At 44.5% G+C, this 22,769-nt stretch overlaps 1 protein-coding gene across 3 annotated transcripts in view; it reads right to left on the bottom strand.

The window, feature by feature from the left end:
* Positions 1 to 22,769, bottom strand: part of AKAP1 (A-kinase anchoring protein 1) — a 65,104-nt gene that overhangs the window by 21,490 nt on the left and 20,845 nt on the right. For all 3 annotated transcript variants that reach the window (XM_040424886.1, XM_040424885.1, XM_040424887.1), the window contains exons 2-5: positions 8,480 to 10,443; positions 7,493 to 7,626; positions 3,107 to 3,233; positions 2,454 to 2,578 (exon numbers count right to left, since the gene is read on the bottom strand). In XM_040424886.1, coding sequence (XP_040280820.1) covers positions 2,454 to 2,578; positions 3,107 to 3,233; positions 7,493 to 7,626; positions 8,480 to 10,418 — 2,325 coding nt within the window. In that variant the 5' untranslated portion in view covers positions 10,419 to 10,443. The remainder of the gene's footprint in view (positions 1 to 2,453; positions 2,579 to 3,106; positions 3,234 to 7,492; positions 7,627 to 8,479; positions 10,444 to 22,769) is intronic.

The following is a 22,769-nucleotide window of genomic DNA, read 5'->3' as shown; positions in this document are numbered from 1 at the left end:
CCGTGGGCAATCTGGAAATCGTACTACGTGTGTTAGCATGATCCTCCATTCTGGACACTGCTCGTCTTGCAGGAGTACACAACATTATACTGATTTATAATGCTATGTGCCTCTGCATGACCTTAAAGCTGTGAGTAGGATTCTGTAGGTGGTCATGGAGAGGCACATAACATTATAAGGCAGTATAATGCCGTGTGCTCCTGCAAGACAAGCATTGTCCAGAAGGGAGGATCACGCTCACACACACACTAGTGCGATTTCCGGACTGCAAACTCTTGTGTGAAACAGCCCTAATAGGAAATAATGGTTAATAGAAGGGGTGTTCCCCATTCAGGTGCCTTATTTGCTCACCAGAACAGCTACAAACAGTGGCTCTCCATTAAATAAACAGGCCACAGATATCAGTTTGAACTGTGCAAAGCTAAGTTAAAGGGGATCTCTGTTTAGGTCTACTCTTTACAAATATGTGGGAGCCTTGAACATATAGACTGTACTAATATACTTACTTAGGCTAGGGCTACGTGGAGACACTGGTTGAAGCCAGGATCACCGAGTAGCAGTGATCCCAAAGAAATGCATGGGATCGCCGTGGCAGTCACAAGAAATCCAACAAGGATGAATTTCTTGCGACTGCCGTGGCAACCCCATTCATTTCTGTGGGATCACCGCTACTCAGCAATCCAGGCCGCAACCAGCGTCGCCCTAACATAAATGTCCCATCTTGTTTTATCACGGTGAAACACACAAGAATGGAGGTGCTGTCAGGGGAGAAATCCCTCTCCCATTCACTTGAATGAGATGAACAGCTGTAATTATACTGCACTGCTGCTACAAAGCACGCTGAGAAACAATGAAGAGGATGGAGTACTCGTATGAGCTTTACAGCCTCTACTGCTGATCGATGGAGGTGCAGTGCCAAACCCCTACCGATCTGATAATGATGCTATGCTAACGATCGGTCTCCTCATATTGATGACCTGACAACCACTTTAAGTCCCAAGGAAACCCTTTAGCAGCCAGAATGAAGAGCAACTGCTGGGTTATCCCAGAGATTCCAATCGACTGCTGGAAGACCTAGCATCAGCACACCCTGTGCTCAGCGAAAATGTCAAGGGATCATTTAAAAGCGTTTTGTAAATTGTGTGTATTCAGTGGCTCACCAATTGGGCACAGCAAAATGGGTGCACACTTCACTGGACTCGCCCGTCCCAAGAAAAGCTAAATAAAATTGAAATGTGGAAGGGCACTCACTAAATGGGAATATTTAATAGAATTGCATAGATATATCCACTTTACTGCAGGGTGGTAGAAGCTCCTGGCACCAGCACTTCTTCCTCTGCTCCTGCTGATGGCTCCCTACACTTTACATTAGAAGAGGACATCAGCAGCTTCCAGTGTCCTGCTGACTGCTTCCATCAGGTGAGATACTTGTGCCTCTAAAGCTAATGAGAGCGGAGGGAAAGTAGGACCCAGGACACTGAGGATGTTCTCCAGGAAGCGGCTGTAGAGTCACGTGGGATGCCAAGTTTGACTCTGAAACCACGTGGGACGCCGCGCAAGGTAAAGCCGAACTGAACGCCGTGCTGGGTAAGCTGAAAGAAGGAGCTTCTACAACATATAGCCGGAGAACTCAGGAGCAGTAATGCACCATACTAGCACTGTCTAACTAATACTGTGTACCTGAAATGAGGGGGACTATATCCTTAAACCAACTAGACTAATACGATCCGGTTACTAACCACCTGTTACTGTCAACCTACTACCATCTGGATTCTGTTTATGGGACACAGTGGGTCCGTGCAGTATATATGAATCTAGCAGGCCTATGAAGTATATCCTACCATCAAGTATATATTTGTGGACTTACCAGTTACACTATTGTTTTCTATGGAGAGTGTGGACTCCTAATTTAGTTTTCGTCTGGATCCTATTTAGCAGGTTGTGCAATATATAGTAGGCTTGTGCAATCATCAGGCAGCGTAATATAAGATTGTGGACATATGAGACATTTGCCTCATGTCTGGTGTTTGATATTGCTGTGCCAGTATAATTTTATTATTTTTATCATCATTTATTATCATTGTTTTATTATCCTTTAAAAGTGGACAACCCCTATAATACAGATTCAGAAACGCATAATACATCAAAAGACCTCTTTAAACTTGTTGTTGCTATAGCATGTTGTGAACAGTCCCAAACCCTCATGGGTATAGAGCACATAGTGAACGTTAAATGGCGCATCTCATTTCTATCAGGTTGCGAGATTATTGACCAAAAATTCACAAGGCAAGCTGCCCTGAGAGGAGATGCAGCAATGTCACAACACTGTATCATGTCTGGGCACCAAACTGGGACTGTAAAAAGCTGGACCACTGATATCTGCACAGTCAATTTCCATATGCAGAACAATAAACACTCAAAAAAGAACAGTACATGCTGAATGTGCAACTTACCCATGACGTCATGGGAAGAGAGTGCAATGCCATAGAAGGCGGAGGTGCATAGATGTTAGTCAGGTTGAGTTCCTTAAACTTCTTTCCTATTAGACTTAATGCTCTGTCAACCTGCTGCTGAGATCCTGTAAAAAGTAATAAAGTGAATACAGCAAACCTACAGTTTAAAGTGACACTGCAATCATAATGTCTAGTGCCCTCTGCTGGAATGAATCAGCGCTGTAGGCTACTGCTCGGTAAGTCTAAAGGTCAATTCACATGGCTGATTTTCAAAATACACATGTAAAAAAAAAAAATAATAATAATATTGCACTGAATTGCGCGTATGTGCACATATCAAATTGTGCGTTTCAGCTTCTCATTAATTAGAGTGGGAAAAATCAGTGCCGAATCTACCCCATGATGCAAGTGCTGCTTCCCATTGAAATGAATGGGAGGCTGTTTTGAGGCTTTTTTTTTGGAGCCGATTTGGAGACAAAACACTCAGTGTGAACTAATGCTAAGACTCTAGACAGAAGAAGTTGGAGTACCAGATCTTGAAAACAGAGGCACCATATTTCAAATGGAGGGCACCAGGTATGATAATTATACATTTCCAGTGTCTAGTTTGGGACTGGTGGATCACTTATGTCATCCTGAATATACACCCTTACCTTCTATGTGACAAATCTGGAAGTCTTGTGTGTAAGGCAATGTAGAAATGTAAATCTTGGCACCAGATGACTCTTTCAGAAAGCTTACATATCTGCCTTGTTTACCAATTAAGCGACCAACTAAGTGCTTTAAATAGAAGAAAAAGAAAAGGTGTAAAATTCACTGGCGATATCACATTAGATCAATCATTCCCGAATATTAACCCCTTCAGGACAGAGCCATTTTTAACCTTCAGGACCCAGCCTAATTTTGCAAATCTGACATGGTAATAACCTTTTGCTTATCCAGGCCATTCTGAGATTATTTTCTCACCACATATTGTAATTCATGAGAGTGGCAAAATTGAGTCAAAATATTTCATTTTTATTTAATAAAAAAATACCAAATTTACAAAGAATTTGGAAAAATTAGCAAATTTCTATTTCTCTACTTTTATAATAGATAGTAATACCTCTAAAAATAGTTCTTACTTTACATTCCCCATATGTCTTCATGTTTGGATCATTTTAAAAATGACATTTTATTTTTTCGGGACGTTAGAAGGCTTAGAAGCAAATCTTAAAGTTTTTAAGAATGTTTCCAAAATCCTATTTTATCAGGACCAGTTCAGTTATGAAGTCACTTTCTGGGGCTTACATATTAGAAACCACCCAAAACTGATTTTACAAACTTTGTTAACCTTTTAGGTGTTTCACAAGAATTTAAAGGAAATTCAGATAACATTTCCGAATTTCACCTTTTTGGCAGATTTTACATTTTTTTTCCGCTAACAAAGCAAGGGTTAACAGCCAAACAAAACTAAATATTTATTGCCCTGATTCAGTAGTTTACAGAAACACCCACATGTGGTCATAAACTGGTGTACGGGCACACGGCAGGGCGCAGAAGGAAAGGAACTGCCATATGATGGCAGATTTCACTGGAATAATTTTAAGTTGGCATGTCACATTTGAAGACCACCTGATGCACCCCTAGAGTAGAAACTCCAAAAGTGACCCCATTTTGGAAATTACAGGATAAGGTGGCAGTTTTGTTAGTACTATTTTAGGGTACATATGAATTTTGCTCTATATTACACTTTTTGTGAGGCAAGGTAACAAAAAAATTTGCTGTTTTGGCAGTTTTATTTTTTATTTACAATGTTCATCTGACAGGTTAGATCAGGTAGTATTTTTATAGAGCAGGTTGTTACGGACACGACAATACCAAATATGACAATTTTTTTGGTTGTTTGTTTCAGTTTTACATAAAGCATTTTTTGAAAAAAAAAATAGTTTTTAGTGTCTCCATATTCTGAAAGCCAAAGTTTATTTTTATTTTTTGGGAGACTGTCATATGTAGGGGCTCATTTTTTTCGGTATGAGATGGCTGTTTGATTGGTACTATTTTAAGGTGCATATGACTATGATCACTTGATATATTTTTTTACGGTGTTCACCTAATGGGTTAGATCATGTAATATTTTTATACAGCTTACGGATGTGGCGATACCCAATATGTATACTTTCTTTAAGCTTTACACAATAATATTTTTGAAACAAAAATTTAAAAAAATCATGTTTTAGTGTCTCCATAGTCAGAGCCATATTTTTATTTTTTTGGGCGATTGTCATATGTAGGGGCTCTTTTTTTGCGGGACGAGATGACCGTTAGATTGGTACTATCCTCGACTGCATATGACTTTTTGATCGCTTGGTGTTGCACATTTAGTGATTTAAGGTGACAAAAATTATTTTTTTTTAGCACAGTTTTTTTTTTTTTTTTTTTTTGACAGTGTTCACCTGAAGGTTTAGGTCAAGTGATCTTTTTATAGAGCCGGTCAATACAGACGCGGCAATACCCAATATGTTTACTTTTCTTATTTTCCCTGTTTTTACAATTTTTTTTTACTTTACATTGGGAAAAAGATGCTTTTTTTTATTATAAAAAAACTTTATATTTTTTTATGGATTGTACTGAATTGAAATGTCAGCGTCTTACACAGTAAGACGCTGAAAGATGCCTAGGAGACCCAGCCCTCAAGTTGGTTCTCCTGTAGCTGGCGGGCTCCGATGCCTGTGGAAGGCATCAGGGCAGCCATGGCAAAACAGCCACCTGACCGCGGTATGTGAAAGGGTTAATCCGCCGGCATCACCGCATAGAGCGAAGCCAGCGGATGCAGCAGGGGCCCGGCTATCAGTAATAGCTGGGCCTGTACATGGGAATGCGGTGAGGCACCACATTCCCCCACGAACATGTACGTGAAAATGCGGGAAGGGGTTAAGATTTGACAAGCCGAATCTGTGTGTGTATAATAATGAAGTTTTAGGCCTCTGTCACACGAACCATAAGCTTTCTCTCAGAATTGCATTAAGTGTTTCATTTTTAATTTCCGCGTGGGTGCAGCCAGTTTTGATGCACACGTGTGGGGGGAAAAACGCATTGCACCCGGACTGCATTCAGGTTACATCTGGATGCAATTTATTTTTCACTGAGGCCCCATTCACTTTTAATGGACCAGGGTTGCGTCAAAAAACACAGAATATAGAACATACTGCGATTCTCACGCAACGCAGAACTGATGCGAGAAAAAGAAATACTCATGTACTCAGACACATTGAAATGAATAGGTCAGGATTCAGTGCATTCACTTCACCATTGCACCAGCGCAGAAAACTCGATCGTGTGAAAGAGGCCTTATAGTCGCCTTAGTTTTCCCCTGCTGCTCCTGTTCCAACACTTCCTGGTCCCCAACGAGTCTCTACTACCTGGTCCCTCTTGCCACAAGAAATGTGACTGCTCAATCAGTCATTTGGGTGTAGCATACTCTAGGATGTTCCATACATTTTTCAGACATGGGGTCAACCCCTGGAACCCACATCTGTGTCATTCCACCTGATGAGGTGGTCTTTGTCACAATGGCTGCCATTTACCTCTTTGGGAGCTGGGCACTGTTCACATCACTCAGAGGCTACATTGGATAGGTCCTGATAAATAAAGATGGAAGGCTGTGATGTATCCCACAGTACGGGTATACAATGGGATACATGATTAATTGCCTCATGCTGTAAAAATATATAGTACTGGTATAAGTTTTCAAATGTATACCTTTATTTGTATACCCCTGTGTGGAATAGTACAGTCTGAATGGAACAGCTTTTCTTACATATGCCAAATCTAGGCTCTAAATGTGATGTGAAAGGAGCCTTATGGAAACAAGCCAGCACGCTTGCAGACATGTATGGAATAACCTGGGAACATCCCACAAATGTAGGGGATGGGAAAAACCCTTATATTTTTAGACAGTTGGTAGTGGTAAAGATGGAGGTAAGGAGAGATGGTTCATAGCCTTGTCAATTTGTAACACTAAGGCCTCATACACACGACCGTGAAAAACGGACACGGTCAGTTTTTCATGGCCATTTTGCATCAGTGTGTGCATCAATTTTCTGGCCGTGTGTCTATTTTTAATGTTAGTTTCGCATCAGTTTTTCATTTCCGTTAAAAACGGACATGAATAATTTATGAATTTGATTGGCAGTTATTTCTAGACCCACCCTTCTGAGAACACCCACAGGATGGTAGACCCCCAGCTAAAATAATGTCCCCCATGTAGGCCCCCAGTTAAATAAATGTCCCCCACAGGGTATATAATTTTTTTTATAGTGCCCCCAGCTAAATAAATGTCCCCCACAGTGTATATAATCTTTTTAACCGCCCCTAGCTTTAATAATGCCCTCAATGTAGGGCCCCATCTTCAATAATGTCCCCCATAGTGTGTGACCATAGAGTCCCACAGAACAAAATAAAAATAAAAACTCACCTTATCCACTTGCTCGCGCTGAAGCAGTCTCTTCTCTCTTCACAGAACGGGACCTGACGAAAGTGCGCAATGACTTCACTGTGCGCTCCCAAATGGTTACGCCACCACGCAGATCGCAGGTCCTGCTCAATGAAGAGAGAAGAGACTGTCACTCCGCGAGCAAGTGCATGAGGCGAGGGTTTTTTTTGGGGTTTTTTTTACCGCTAAATGGCCTGTGTACCCGTTTTTAACAGCCGTTAGACCAGTGCACTCCTGTCAATCGGCCGTTAAAAACAGTCCCATTGATTTCAATAGGGTCCGTCCGGCCATGAAAACAGCCAAAAATAGGACATGTCCTATTTTTGTAGGGACGCTATTCACTAGCCGTTAAAAGAACGGCCATGTGAATAGCCCCATAGACTTTCACTAGTGCTAAAAATAGCCGTGTGACGGCCGTTACTTGTCACACAGCCATTTTTCACTGTCGTGTGTATGTAGCCTAAGAACAGAGGGGGGGGAATAAAAAAAATAAAATAAAACACAACAACAACAACACACACAACTGTGTTCCCCAAATATTTTTAGCTATTATAGCTGCTCTCACTTTTGGCACTTCGATTTCCCAGATGACAAGCTCAGCCTTTTTTACTTCCATCTTCTGCTTTACATTTTGGCCTTGTTCAGTCTTTCCCAGAGCGTAACCACTGTCCACAGAGTCCATGCTATTTACATCTGAACCTGAAAAAGCATAGTCAAAAGTCAAGAAAACAAGTTTAATACCACTAAAATCTTGTGCAACTAAACAAAGCAATTATCATAAAATGCAAGATGGACATTTTGAAACCAAATAAGCTACATGCACCCAGCAGAGCCAAATCACATCCGTTTCAGGAGTACTGTGATGTTCCATATAGGCCTCAAGAAAACATTTTGGCCCAAGATACAGTGCAGAAAACTGTGCCCATAAACATTTTATTTACTGGGGGCATAGAGTTTTGAGTGAGGTCCTTTTTCATAGATTGTAAGTTTCTCTAGAAGCAGACCACCACACAGTCTTCATTCATGTCAAGGGCATACCCATAGGATATCATAAAATGTTTGGCCAGCGGAGGTCCTAATTATAGGAAAGCCAGTCTCCACATGAGCAGGCACTTTGCTTTTAAGAATATGAAGATATGCAAGTAACTAGGTTAGTGCCAAAAATGGTGAATGCATGGGAAATGATCTGGTCCACACCTCCAACAGAGAATCCTTGACCATATGCCATTAATGTTAGAGTATGCTCATCTCAGGCATTTATGGTAAAATATATGCCATAAATATTCGATCAGGGAGAGCTCCACCTCTAGACTGGGGCTCCTGCACCCAAGCTGCAAGAAGTGGGCAGATTTATAGCTACAGCCAAGCTTAGTGTGCTACACTAGTTCAGCAACTTCCATTCACTATTACCGAAGTTACAGAAACAGAGCAGCACAGTGATCTTGTTCGGTATCAGAAAGCCATTACTGTAACGTACCTTACGACAGTAATATACGTTTATCCATAACACAAAAGCTGGCATGTTAAAAGGAGCAAAGAGCAAATACCTCACCTCCTGAGTGATCAACTTCTGCGTCTCCAGTCCACGGGCCTTCATTTTTCACATCACTCTTCACGTCTCCATTACTATATGGTAGACTGTTTTCAACAGTTCTCAGCTTCTTCATTTTTTCACTGGACACATTAAAGGTTTCCTCCGATAACTCAATGCCTGACGAACTTAAAGAGTCATAGGCGCCAACACTAGATAGTATAGTGCTCTGCAACCGATCCTCCATGCAGATGCCATTTTCTGATGTACACGCGCCAACACCGGAATCCTCCATAATGGTCGGACATTTATTTAGAAAATCTGTATTTTTATGAACTGGACTTAAATTTGGCATGGCATAGGTCTGTGGCATGGATGTATTTGAAACAATCTGCTCTTCATCTGTTTTTTCAAGACATGAAACCTTACTTACTACTAAAATGTTAGTCAGGTTCTCCACTGGGGAGTCTTCTGTCTGTGTGGATTCACAGGCAGAGTCCATATCATAGGCAGCGTCTACGTCTTTATCAAGAACTGGAGTGCTCCTGATTTTTTCCTCTTGGGAGTATTCCATTTGTGTGGATTCTAAAATAGAGGCCCCTTGCCTTTTATCTACAGTGCTTTTGAGGTTTTCCTCTCGAGACCACTCCATTTGTGTGGATTCTAGAGTAGAGTCCCCTTGCTTATTTACGTTTTCCTCTTGAGACCACTCCATTTGTGTGGATTCTAGAGTAAAGTCCCCTTGCTTATTTACCTCACTGCTTTTGATATTTTCCTCTTGGGGTTGTTCTGTTCGAGTAGATTCACAGGTGTCCATTTCTGCACAGGTTTTACTGTTCACATCAGCTTCTCTCTCCAATGCACTCTGTGGACATTGAGCATCGTTTGGTAGCATCTTTCCAGTTGTCTCAAGTACTTGACATCTGTCATCTGATACATTACCAACTGAGCTAGCCAAAATTTCCTGTTTAGCAGCTACAATCACTTTGGATATGATGTTTATGGCGAGCTGCTCAACTAGATTGGCCTCGTAGTTTTCAAAAAATGTTGTAGCACTCCCTTCTTCAAACTGTTCACTTTTCTCCAAGCATTGAGAAAAGGCGTCCAATATATCAGCACAATTTCCTTCTCTCATTACCTCCGTGCATGCAGATTTGATGCTTGATAGAGGATCTGTCGATATAAATTCTACAGTCTCTGTGGTGACAGGTTCAGTCAGAAGCTCGGAAACATTCAGCTCCAATGAAGGAGACAACTGATCTTGCTTTAGTGGTTGTAACTCTGTCCCCAACTCAGGCAGATGGCATGGCAGCAGCTGGGTACAACTGATCGCAGTTTCTCTCATAGGCATCCTTGTCTCATTAATAACTGATTGAGGACACTGTACTAGAACAGACATTTTCACCACGGTTTCAATCTCATCAATAGAAGGCTGCTGGCCATCTTCACTAGAAGGCACCGTGTGCAGTTCTTCTGAGGAGAAAAGCTGGGTAACTTCAGAGGAATTTCTCATCAAATATTCTGTAGGTTTGGTAAACACACCGTCTGCATCCCCTAAACACAGCTCAATATCACATTCCATAGTAGACTGTTGTAAGGAGTCAAAAATCTCACTTTGGATTTCAGATTCTTCACTTAAAATATCCTCAGCCTTGCTGTCAGGCTGCATATCAGTCAACGTAGCTACCTGTGCTACTGGAGGCACCAAGCATGTGCCCTTTGGAGTGCTTGCCTCACTGTCCAGCTGTACAAATTGTACCCTTAAACTGCTTTTCTGAATTTCTGCTGTGGGGTCAAGTTCTGTCAGGGCACTGTCTGCTTGCACCTCTGTGGGGGCAGGTAGACGCTTGTGTCGGCTATGGCCATCATCTTTCTTCCTGGAAAAGAACCACCACCAACCGAGAAGTGCCAGCACTCCAGGGATGGTGTAGGGCAAAATTAAACGCAAGCGCAGTGCCATCTTTAAAAAGGCTCCTTAATGAGATCTGTAAGAGAAAAGAAAAAGGAATTTGAAACAAGTTTGCAAGAGTCAAAATCTGAAGTGCATCTTACATACATAGACTGATCGTGTCCAGCTGGGGCTATACTGCGACTCTGGCAGTGACATGTCGTGTGGACCACAAAAAGCATTGCAATCTTACTGTACATCACAATATAATGAAAGTGAATGGGGGTCAACTTGTGCCAGCAGGCCAGGATTGCTGCAAATTTTGGTAACTAGTGCGACATAAAGTGACCACATTTTAATAATCTCTCAACTCTCATTAGTATCGTGATGCAGCAATCTTAGGCCACACTACATGTGTCATAGCCAGTGTAGCCCCAGGCTAAAGAATGTATGCAAGTGGCAGCGCTGCAGTAACCAGCTCTGGTCACTACACAATAGATGGTCCCAAGTAGGTCTGGAGCTGAAGTTACTGGAGAGGAGGTAGGACCAGCACTGATCAGCTGAAGATAGGCCATCAAAAAAGTACTGGGAAACCCCTTTAATCCGATCTTTTGAGATTTTGATAACAGTAACCACCTAGAACAAAAGTCATTTGTTCAATATGTGAAACAGCAACACACATGAGGCGCTGCCTCCCGTTTTTCTCTTTTCCCTATATTGTTCAATAAGAGCCCATTTAAGAACCCAGTTTTTGCTTCAGAATCAGATCCATGCCTGCAAATACTGTGTATACACCTATTAACATCAGCGGCTGGGGAGGACCTGGCTTTAATCATTTACTTACAGTTGACTCCCCCTCGGAGTATCTACATAACATTCTGAGGGCTGGTGAGAAGAAGCCACTTCTGGTGCACCTATTCTAAATGGCAGACATTGTTAAGACTCATTGTAAGTCAAAACACAGACATAAAATACAAGGGAAAGATCTGCAGCCGTTCTGTGTTTAGAGCCACACCTAGTTTGGGCTCAAAATCCATGTGTGAATGAGGCTTTACCCACGTATAAGGCTGGGTTCACACTTGAGCGTTTTACAGCGCGTTCAAACGCGCTGTAAAACGCTCAACACATGAAAACCAATGCTTCCCTATGGCCCTGGTTCTCACTTGAGCGTTTTACAGCGCGTTTGAACGCGCTGAAAAACGCCCTACGCTCAAACAAGTTCTTGAGCTTCTTTGGGGCGTTTTGACACGCGTTTGGGGCCATAGGACACTGCAGTCAATCACACAAACGCGCTTCAAACTCGCGTTTACTATAGCAAAAAACGCGCATAAAAAATGCGCTCAAGTGTGAACCCAGCCTAAGAATTCAGGCAATTCAACTTGGCATGTGTGACCATCAGAATTCAGCCCATTAGACGAGAAAGGAAACCAAAACACCACCATGGACTGCCCCAAGTATGACAGGAATATCTACACAAGCTATTTTCACGATTCCTAGTGAAAACCGTTTTGTAATATAATAGTAAAATAAAGGGGTATTCAGGTAAATAAATTATCACTTAACCACTGGATGGGCAATAAGTGCTAGATCAGGTAGCGGTTTGACTTCTGGGACACCCACCAACTCCCAGAATGGAAGTCCCCTGCTTAAATAGAGTGGTCGTAGAGACAGAGGTGATAATTTGTTATTGCTGGAAATAGGGCTGCACGATATATCGCTAAAGTAATCGAACCGCGATAATCGGCAAATGCGGTTTGGCGATTCGGCCGAGCCGAAAATGCTGCGATTATTATATATTAAGGGGCCCCTATTGATAAAAAAAAGTCCTCTGTCCTATTGATAACATAACAGGTCCAGCCTCTGTACTTACTTTCACGATGAATGCACTGCAGCGACGAGCGGGAGCGAGCGAGGCAGCCGGCCGGCGCGTGACTGACGTCACTTAGTCACGCTCCTGCTTCCTGAATTAAGTGGGAGGAGCGTGACAGTGACGTCAGTCACGCGCCGGCCGGCTCGCTCTCTGCAGTGTGAGTGCATTCATAGTGAAACTGTGAAAGTACAGAGGCTGGCCATTTTATGAATAGGAGAGTTAACACATGAAGGGACACATGGGGCCATGAGGGGAACCAGCATAAGATGCTATATGTGTGACACATCCCACATAACAGCGCCCTCCGCAGGCCCCCCACATAACAGCGCCCTCCGCAGGTCCCCCACATAACAGCGCCCTCCGCAGGTCCCCCACATAACAGCGCCCTCCGCAGGTCCCCCACATAACAGCGCCCTCCGCAGGTCCCCCACATAACAGCGCCCTCCGCAGGTCCCCCACATAACAGCGCCCTCCGCAGGTCCCCCACATAACAGCGCCCTCCGCAGGTCCCCCACATAACAGCGCCCTCCGCAGGTCCCCCACATAACAGCGCCCTCCGCAGGTCCCCCACATAACAGCGCCCTCCGCAGGTCCCCCACATAACAGCGCCCTCCGCAGGTCCCCCACATAACAGCGCCCTCCGCAGGTCCCCCACATAACAGCGCCCTCCGCAGGTCCCCCACATAACAGCGCCCTCCGCAGGTCCCCCACATAACAGCGCCCTCCGCAGGTCCCCCACATAACAGCGCCCTCCGCAGGTCCCCCACATAACAGCGCCCTCCGCAGGTCCCCCACATAACAGCGCCCTCCGCAGGTCCCCCACATAACAGCGCCCTCCGCAGGTCCCCCACATAACAGCGCCCTCCGCAGGTCCCCCACATAACAGCGCCCTCCGCAGGTCCCCCACATAACAGCGCCCTCCGCAGGTCCCCCACATAACAGCGCCCTCCGCAGGTCCCCCACATAACAGCGCCCTCCGCAGGTCCCCCACATAACAGCGCCCTCCGCAGGTCCCCCACATAACAGCGCCCTCCGCAGGTCCCCCACATAACAGCGCCCTCCGCAGGTCCCCCACATAACAGCGCCCTCCGCAGGTCCCCCACATAACAGCGCCCTCCGCAGGTCCCCCACATAACAGCGCCATCCTCAGATCCCCCACATAACAGCGCAATCCACAGATCCCCCTACATAACAGCGCCATCCACAGATCCCCCATAACTATGTCATACCCAGCCGCGTCAGCGGCTCATATGGGAAAATCCAAGCAAATAGACCTCTAGCACAATTCCCTTAAAATATCGCATCGCACATCGTTATCGCAATTTTTAGGGCCCTAATCGCAATCGCACAAAATTCCCATATCGTGCAGCCCTAGCTGGAATATACTTTTTATATTAATGGGTCAACTCTTTGGGCTTCAAGCAGCAGCTGTCCACACACGGCACCAGGAAGATACATGTTCCTTCTTGGCACTGTTATGGCTTAAAACTGCCAGCGGGTGAACATCAACGCTGCCTCCCATTGAAAACAAGTCAGATAACACAGCCACAAGTGGAATTCTGGCAAAATTCTGCCATGTCAACGGCCTGTAAAACCAGGCAAAACGCCTTGTTGAGAAAGCTCGGCTGAATGTTACAGATAACTTTCACTTAGCAATCCGTTGCTTCATTCTAGAGAAATATGCAAGTCACCCGTACATGGTAAATGGTAAAACACTCGGTAACACTGACATGAAAAAGGATCTAGGAATTTTAATAAACAGCAAACTAAGCAGCAAAAACCAGTGTCAGGCAGCTGCTGCCAAGGCCAATAATATAATGGGTTGCATCAGAAGGGGCATAGATTCCCGTGATAAGAACATAGTCCTACCACTTTACAAATCGCTAGTCAGACCACACATTGAGTACTGTGTACAGTTCTGGGCTCCTGTAAACAAGGCAGACATAGCAGAGCTGGAGAGGGTCCTGAGGAGGGCAACTAAAGTAATAACTGGAATGGGGCAACTACAGTACCCTGAAAGATTATCAAAATTAGGGTTATTCACTTTAGAAAAAAACGACGACTGAGTGGAGATCTAATTAATATGTAATAATATATCAGGGGTCAGTACAGAGATCTATCCCATCAGCTATTTATCCCCAGGACTGCGACTGTGACGAGGGGACATCCTCTGCGTCTGGAGGAAAGAAGGTTTGTACACAAACATAGAAGAGGATTCTTTACGGTAAGAGCAGTGAGACTATGGAACTCTCTGCCTGAGGAGGTGGTGATGGTGAGTACAATAGAGGAATTCAAGAGGGGCCTGGACGTATTTCTGGAGCTTAATAATATTACAGGCTATAGCTACTAGAGAGGGGTCGTTGATCCAGGGAGTTAGGCTACTTTCACACCTGCGTTTAGGTCGGATCCGTCTGGTATGTGCCCAGACGGATCCGCACCTATAATGCAAACGCTTAGATCCGTTCAGAACGGATCCGTTTGCATTACCATGAACAAAAAAAAAAAAATATATTTTTTTTTTTTTTTTGTTCATGATAATGCAAACTGATCCGTTTTGACTTTACATTAAAAGTCAATGGGAGACGGATCCGTTTGAAAATTGAGCCATACTGTGTCAACTTCAAACGGATCCGTCCCCATTGACTTACATTGTAAGTCTGGACGGATCCGTTTGCCTCCGCACGGCCAGGCGGACACCTGAACGCTGCAAGCTGCGTTCAGGTGTCCGCCTGCTGAGCGGAGCGGAGGACAAACGGAGCCAGACTGATGCATTCTGAGCGGATCCGCATCCATTCAGAAAGCATTAGGGCTGGACGGATCCGTTCGGGGCCGCTTGTGAGCCCCTTCAAACGGAACTCACAAGCGGAGCCCCGAACGCTAGTGTGAAAGTAGCCTTATTCTGATTGCATGATTGGAGTCGGGAAGGAATTTTTTATTCCCCTAAAGTGGAGAAAATTGGCTTCTACCTCACAGGGTTTTTGCCTTCCTCTGGATCAACTTGCAGGATAACAGGCCGAACTGGATGGACAAATGTCTTTTTTCGGCCTTATGTACTATGTTACTATGTAATCTGAATGCAAATGAACAGTTAGGCACACCGAGGGCGGGTACAAGCCACTGTGCGCCATTGACCTGCCCACTTCTGCCAGTCCCTCCCCTTAATTGATGGGACCAGGTCAGTTAAAGGGCTTCTGTCAGCCCACTAAACCGTTTTTTTTTTTTCTTCTTTACTAATAATCCCTATACTGCAAGCTCTGCATACATAAGTTAAATAATCATTTTGGTTCAGTAGAATTTGATAAAAAGCGATTTTTAAAATATGCAAATTACCTTGCTACCAGCAAGTAGGGCGGCTACTTGCTGGTAGCAGCCGCATCCTCCGACCCCAATGACGCCCCCTCCGCATTGTGATTGACAGGGCCAGGGAACTGAATCGTTCTCTGCTGGCCCTGCCTGTTAGCATTCAAAATCTGGCGCCTGCGCTGCGGCCGTACGTATCTTCAATCTGCGCAGGCCCACTCGCTCGGCCGCTCCATCCTCAATGCGCCTGCGCCGATGACGTCACATTTACACCCGGCGCAGGCGCATTGAGGAGCGAGCAGCCGCCTCTCAGTGCGCCTGCGCAGATTGAAGATACGTATGGCCGCAGCGCAGGAGCCAGATTTTGAATGCTAACAGGCAGGGCCAGCAGAGAACGATTCCGTTCCCTGGCCCTGTCAATCACAATGCGGAGGGGGCGTCATTAGGATCGGAGGATGCGGCTGCTACCAGCAAGTAGCCTCCCTACTTGCTGGTAGCAAGGTAATTTGCATATTTTAAAAATCGCTTTTTATCAAATTCAACTGAACCAAAATGATTATTTAACTTATGTATGCAGAGCTCGCAGTATAGGGATTATTAGTAAACAAAAAAAAAAAAACGGTTTATTGGGCTGACAGAAGCCCTTTAACTATGTAGGAACCTGACCATGTCACTCAAGGTAAATGGAGGTAGGTGGGCTGGCAGAGGAAGCAGGAGGAGCACAGCGTGGCTTTGTCCCACCCTCCGTGCACTTAACTGCTCATTTGCGTATGGATTAAATGTACTTTTTCTCCAGAATGAAGAAATAGATCACTGAGTAAATGGTATATTACATTCAGCTGAGCAATCCCCACAAGGCATTGTGCCTGGCTTAAGTCAATTCCCTGCTGACAGGTTCCCATTAAAGATGACCCAATGGCAAGCTTGACATGTCATTTTTAGTTGCTTCCCTCATGAAAATTCTTCATAAAATTCTCTTAGAAGGGCATCGTGTCACTTTTACTCAGATAAGAAAGTTACAAATAAACTAAAGGTAAGAATTGGGGTCCATTCACACGTCTGTAGTGTATTGCAGATCCGCAATACACACGGCCGGCAAACCTCATAGAACTGCCTATTCTTGTCCGCAATTGCAGACAATAGGACATGTTCTATTTTTTCCGGAGCCGCCGCAGACCGGAAGATCGGGGGCGCACTCCAGCAATGCGGATACGAACAGCACACTGTGCTGTCCGCACTCATTCCTGCCCCATAGAGAATGAATGGGTTCGCAGTGACTGGACCCTTAGTCCTGGTAATTGGTTTGCCAGGAGTGCGAAATGACAGCACCACCAGGGAATGTCCTCATAAGCTTCTGCAGGGACCAGATCAAGGCGTTTAAAAATGGTCCCTCCCACCCAGTGTTTCCCCCCCCCCCCCCCCCAATACCACAGCAGGATGGACGAAAGCTCTTTATAATGGGCAGCAAGTTGGCTCAGTGGATAGCACTGGTGCCTTGCAGCACTGGGGTCCTAGGTTTGAATCCGACCAAGGACAACATCTGCATGGAGTTTGTACGTGTACTGGAGGGAATTAAAGGTTGCGGAAATGTCAGACGCCTGGAAAACCAATTAATGGTAGGACTAATTCTGACTTTCCAAGACATCCTCCATGACCGTACCAGATCAGATGCTACTTAGGGAGGGACAACAACCTGAGGGACTTTACGCCCAAAGGCTAGCTCTTTGTTTGCCACAATGTCCAGTCTAACGTTTGCAGAAGGTATGGAAACTGGAACAGGTGGCCACTCTGCAAATCTGGTCTACTGACATTTCAGCACAGGATGTAGCCACTGCTCTGGTAGAACAAGCCGTAACTTAAAGAGGACCTTTCACTACTGTACAAACTAAAAACTAACTATATCAGTGGGCAGAGCGGCGCCCAGGGGTCTCCCTGCACTTACTAGTATGTCTGGGCGCCGCTCCGTTCGCCCGGTATAGGCTCTGGTGTCTGCGCTCCCTCTGACTGATTTTTTGTATGAGGCGTATCCCTTGCTGCAGCGCTGGCCATTCGCAGCGGACACATCATAGCCAGGCTATAGCTGTGCGCTGCGATTGGCCAGCGCTGCAGCAAGGGACACGCCTCATACAAAAAAATCAGTCAGAGGGAGCGCAGACACCGGAGCCTATACCGGGCGAACGGAGCGGCGCCCAGACATACATGCAGCAGTCTCCTTCTCTGAGCGAGCAACTGACTCTTAGGAAGGAATGCTTCCTTACCGACACTCGGCTGTGACATTGTGCAGTGTAAACCCGCCTGAAGATATCTCCTCCGAAAGGTTTTATCTTGACATTTTCTCCAATTGCTGCAATATTAACATTTTTCAAGGCTGAGGAGGATTCCCAAGTTTTTAAAAAGTCTGCCTATCTTGCTTCCATGGCATAACGGATTGGGAAGAATGTTCAAACGGTAACATTGTCCTTTTAATGACTTTGGCTAATGGAATATCTGTAAGTATATTACTTGCAAGACCCTCTGCAGAGGTCTCTGGAACAGCGTCCGACTAACCAGAGTTAGGGACCTCCAGCTGACAGGAACAACTTAACTCTGGAGACATGGACACCAAAATGGGCCTAAAGGGGTTGTCCTGTCATTAATATGGATGACCTATCGACAGGATAGGTCATAGATATCTGATCGGTGGGGATCCAACACCCAGCACCCCCACCAATCAGCTGCAAGACGAGGAGGCGGTGTTCCATGGGACCGCCACTACCTGATCTTTACACTACGCCTTGTCTCCTGTGAAGCAGTGGTGTAGTGTAATTAAAAGCACTCGCTCCATTCACTTGAGACGAAGTGCAAGACTTGATGCTTTCCACTGGCCGAAAAAAAATAAAAAAAATAAAAAGTGGTGAAACAAGCTTCCACTTCCCCAGTAAATGCAAGCTAGCAAGGACTTCATATGAAAAAAAAATTATTATTTCTAAGTAATTCAATGTAAAAAAAATTAAAAAATAAAGTCAAAACTCAAATGATTTTAAGTATTGCAAAAAAGTTAATTTTCCATGTCACCACTGAAATGTGCACCCCAAGGCTCGCCCCACACATTACCTTCCATTATTAATAAGTATAATTACATTCCTCCCATTATAATTATGATTCTAGTCCTTAGTTATCACTTTTATTTTTATTATTCTACCTCTGGGGTCCTGCCTTCCACAGCCTTGCAAGACCCAGTGCGATGAGGTAAACAGGATCTGAGAGCAGGAATTGGACAAGATGGAGAGTGCTGCCGGCTTTTTAAAACCCCCTGGCAGATGGTGAGTGACAAGGCTGCCATACTGCACCTTCTATAGAACTGCTGGAGTAGTATTTCACTCCAGAGATAAATGCGGTATGCTGCCCTATACCAGACTGGGGAGATCTGCATCTATATACCCTATTTCTTGTTCCCTTCACTTGATGGCAACGGATACAAAATGTGCATGTTGGGATGATGGGTCATGGCCATACAGGGAATTTTCCAATCAAAGGCACGTTCTGGACAGGGTCATCCTTGTTAGGATGGGTGCTCTAAGGTTAGGTTCAAAAAGGGCCGGGATAACACGCCCTGTTAGGGCATAATAGGGAGAGGTATCATCCCATGTTCATGCCTGAACTGTTTCTGTACTACAGCGACTCCTGTCTGGCCCCAGTGGATACAATAGGACCCAATGTTTTTTTTCCTACTTGACAAGCTGGGCGGGTACAACCGAGTACCCCATAAATTATTACAGGTTTTTGTTACGTATAAAAATTCTTTATAGGAGTAGAATAGGGAAACATTTACTGAGGTTATATTTGATTTCATCTAATTTTAAGGCTACATGCACACGACCGTATGTGTCTTGCAGTCCGCAAATAAAAAAAATAAAAATAAAAACACACAAGGAAAAAAAGATAACATCCGTATGCCATCCTTTTTTTGGCGGATCCATTGCAACAATGCCTAATACGGAAAGGAATAGGAAGTGTTGTATTTTTTTGCGGGGCTACAGAACAGACATACGGATGCGGACAGCATTTTTTGCGGACTCATTGAAATGAATGGGTCCGCATCCTATCTGCCAAAAAAACGGAACTGACATGGAAACAAACAACGTTCGTGTGCATGTAGCCCAAGTATAATAAAGATGAAGTTTTAAACCTAGAAAAGTTGAAGTTTTAGTAATTCACCTTTTAGTTTTTTTGGCCAAAGAAATTAGTCCAATGCTGATCAAAACAGACAATTTCAACCAAAATGATCATTCGATTGTGGGAACACAATTGTTTTAACTAACCAATGTAAAACTATCCTTAGGGCTCTTTCACACCTGCGTTCTTTTCTTCAGACATAGAGTTCCGTCGTCGGGGCTCTATGCCGGAAGAATCCTGATCAGTTTTATCCTAATGCATTCTGAATGGAGTGAAATCCGTTCAGGATGCATCAGGATGTCTTCAGTTCCGGAACGGAACGTTTTTTGGCCGGAGAAAATACCGCAGCATGCTGCACTTTTTGCTCCGGCCAAAAATCCTGAAGACTTGCCGCAAGGCCGGATCCGGAATTAATGCCCATTGAAAGGCATTGATCCGGATCTGGCCTTAAGCTAAACGTCATTTCGGCGCATTGCCGGACCCGACGTTTAGCTTTTTCTGAATGGTTACCATGGCTGCCGGGACGCTAAAGTCCTGGCAGCCATGGTAAAGTGTAGCGGGGAGCAGTATACTTACTGTCCGTGCGGCTCCCGGGGCGCTCCAGAGTGACGTCAAGGCACCCCAAGCGCATGGATCACGTGATCACATGGACATGTCATCCATGCGCATGGGGCGCTCTGACGTCATTCTGGAGCGCCCCGGGAGCCGCACGGACTGTAAGTATACCGCTCCCCCTATGGCAACCAGGACTTTAATAGCGTCCTGGCTGCCATAGTAACACTGAACGCATTTTGAAGACGGCTCAGTCTTCAAATGCTTTCAGTACACTTGCGTTTTTCCGGATCCGGCGTGTAATTCCGGCAAGTGGAGTACACGCCGGATCCGGACAACGCAAGTGTGAAAGAGGCCTTAGTCTGAAAAGTAGTTTATTATTTGTCCAACTATCTGATGAAATTTCAAAGATAGATATTTAATACATCGCCCGGTTTCACTGAGAACATGTATGGCCGTGTCTGAATATGGACTGAAATGTGTATGGCCGTGTCTGAATATGGACTGAAATGTGTATGGCCGTGTCTGAATATGGACTGAAATGTGTATGGCCGTGTCTGAATATGGACTGAAATGTGTATGGCCGTGTCTGAATATGGACTGAAAGGTGTATGGCCGTGTCTGAATATGGACTGAAATGTGTATGGCCGTGTCTGAATATGGACTGAAATGTGTATGGCCGTGTCTGAATATGGACTGAAATGTGTATGGCCGTGTCTGAATATGGACTGAAATGTGTATGGCCGTGTCTGAATATGGACTGAAATGTGTATGGCCGTGTCTGAATATGGACAGAAATGTGTATGACCGTGTCTGAATATGGACTGAAATGTGTATGGCCGTGTCTGAATATGGACTGAAATGTGTATGGCCGTATGCAAAATAATCGTTCAGCAGATGATGTGATCTGTATGGCCACAGTCATACTGGCTGTGAACAGAACTCGTCTTTTCATATGTAAATTCCTTTTGGCTAGATTAGAAATAAGTGCTCCATCCATATATAGAGCAGACAGAGGCTTCTGCATTTCATCTGAATCCATAGCTCGCCCCTGCAGTCCTGCCTACAAGAAGAGGATGACAGGCTGCGGGCTCCCCGGCTACTGTAAACACTCCAAATACACATAACCTTGTAGGGTTTCCTAACTCCTCCAGGATCACGTGCTCCGCTGCAAGCAGAACATGGTCTCAAAAGCAAAGCAGACAATCCTATAATAATCTTTATCTAAATTGTGCCAGAAACTAATAATAATAATAAAATAATAATCTTTATTTATATAGCGCCAACATTCTGCAACGCTTTACAATTAGAGGGTTCATGTGCAGTCATACATTACGTAGCAGCAAACAAGTCAACAATTACAACAAAAGGAATGAGGACAAGAGCTTACTATCGAAATCTATAGCTAAATAAGTGCCTCCTGTTAGACAAACTCTCAGTTCAAGGGCTCATCAAATGTTCGAACCGCAAGTTTGCGGTGGGTCCCATTCATTTTAATGGCAGGCAAACCTGAATAGCCTTCAGCTCATATTTGCAGCCAAGAAATAATTACTAGAAGTGCACAAATAGTCCCACAACAGACAGTGACGTACCAGATGTATTATTCGAATATGCTATCGCCATTTATTATTTTTTTCAATGCGAAATATCGGCAATATAATTTTCACGTACGCGCATGCGCAAATGCACTATACAGTACCCAAATGCACTATAAAGAAAGTATATTGTATATAACACCCCGCTTCAATTAGTTATTTTTTTTGGGGAGGGGAAGGGGCGACTGGTATATCACACCAGTAGAAATTATTTGTTCCAATAACGCTTGTTCCTCTATATACCTGCAGTATCGCAGCAGAACCGCACACAACTGCCGCACGATACAAATGCACTATAATATACTTTCTAACATAGACAGTATATTATAACATTGTACAAGGAAGGCAATCCATTAGAATATACATGAAGATAAAACGTAACCTTTAATAATTTTACTATGAGGGTCCATTCACACGTCTAAGTGTTTTGCAGATCTGCAAACCACAGACACCGGCAATGTACATTTCGCAATTTGCGGACCGCACATCGCCGGCACTATAATAGAAAATGTCTAATCTTGTCTGCAATTGCGGACAAGAATAGGACATGTTCTATTTTTTGCGGAAACGGAAGCACGGATGCGGATCCGCAATTGCGGACAGCACATTCCGGCCCCATTGAAAATGAATGGGTCTGCACCTGTTCCGCAAAATTGCGGAACGAATGCGGACCCATTTTGTGGACGTGTGAATGGAAAAAGATATCCCGCAAAATGAAAATTTAAAGAGGACCTTTCATCGGTCCAAACATCGTGAACTAAGTATCATGATCTGTACAGCGGCGCCCAGGGATCTCACTGCACTTACTATTATCCCTGGGCGCCGCTCCATTCTCCTGCTATGCCCTCTGGTATGTTCGGTCACTTGGTTATAGTAGGAGGAGACTGCCCTTGTTCTCCTGGGCGTCTCCCTCTCCCAGGCTGTGAGCTCTGCGCTGCGACTGGCCAGCGC

This window comes from Bufo bufo, chromosome 3 (genome assembly GCF_905171765.1).
Source record: "Bufo bufo chromosome 3, aBufBuf1.1, whole genome shotgun sequence".
NCBI lineage: Eukaryota > Metazoa > Chordata > Amphibia > Anura > Bufonidae > Bufo > Bufo bufo.
Note: the sequence above shows the minus strand (reverse complement) of the source record. Positions and strands in the feature narration are given on the sequence as shown.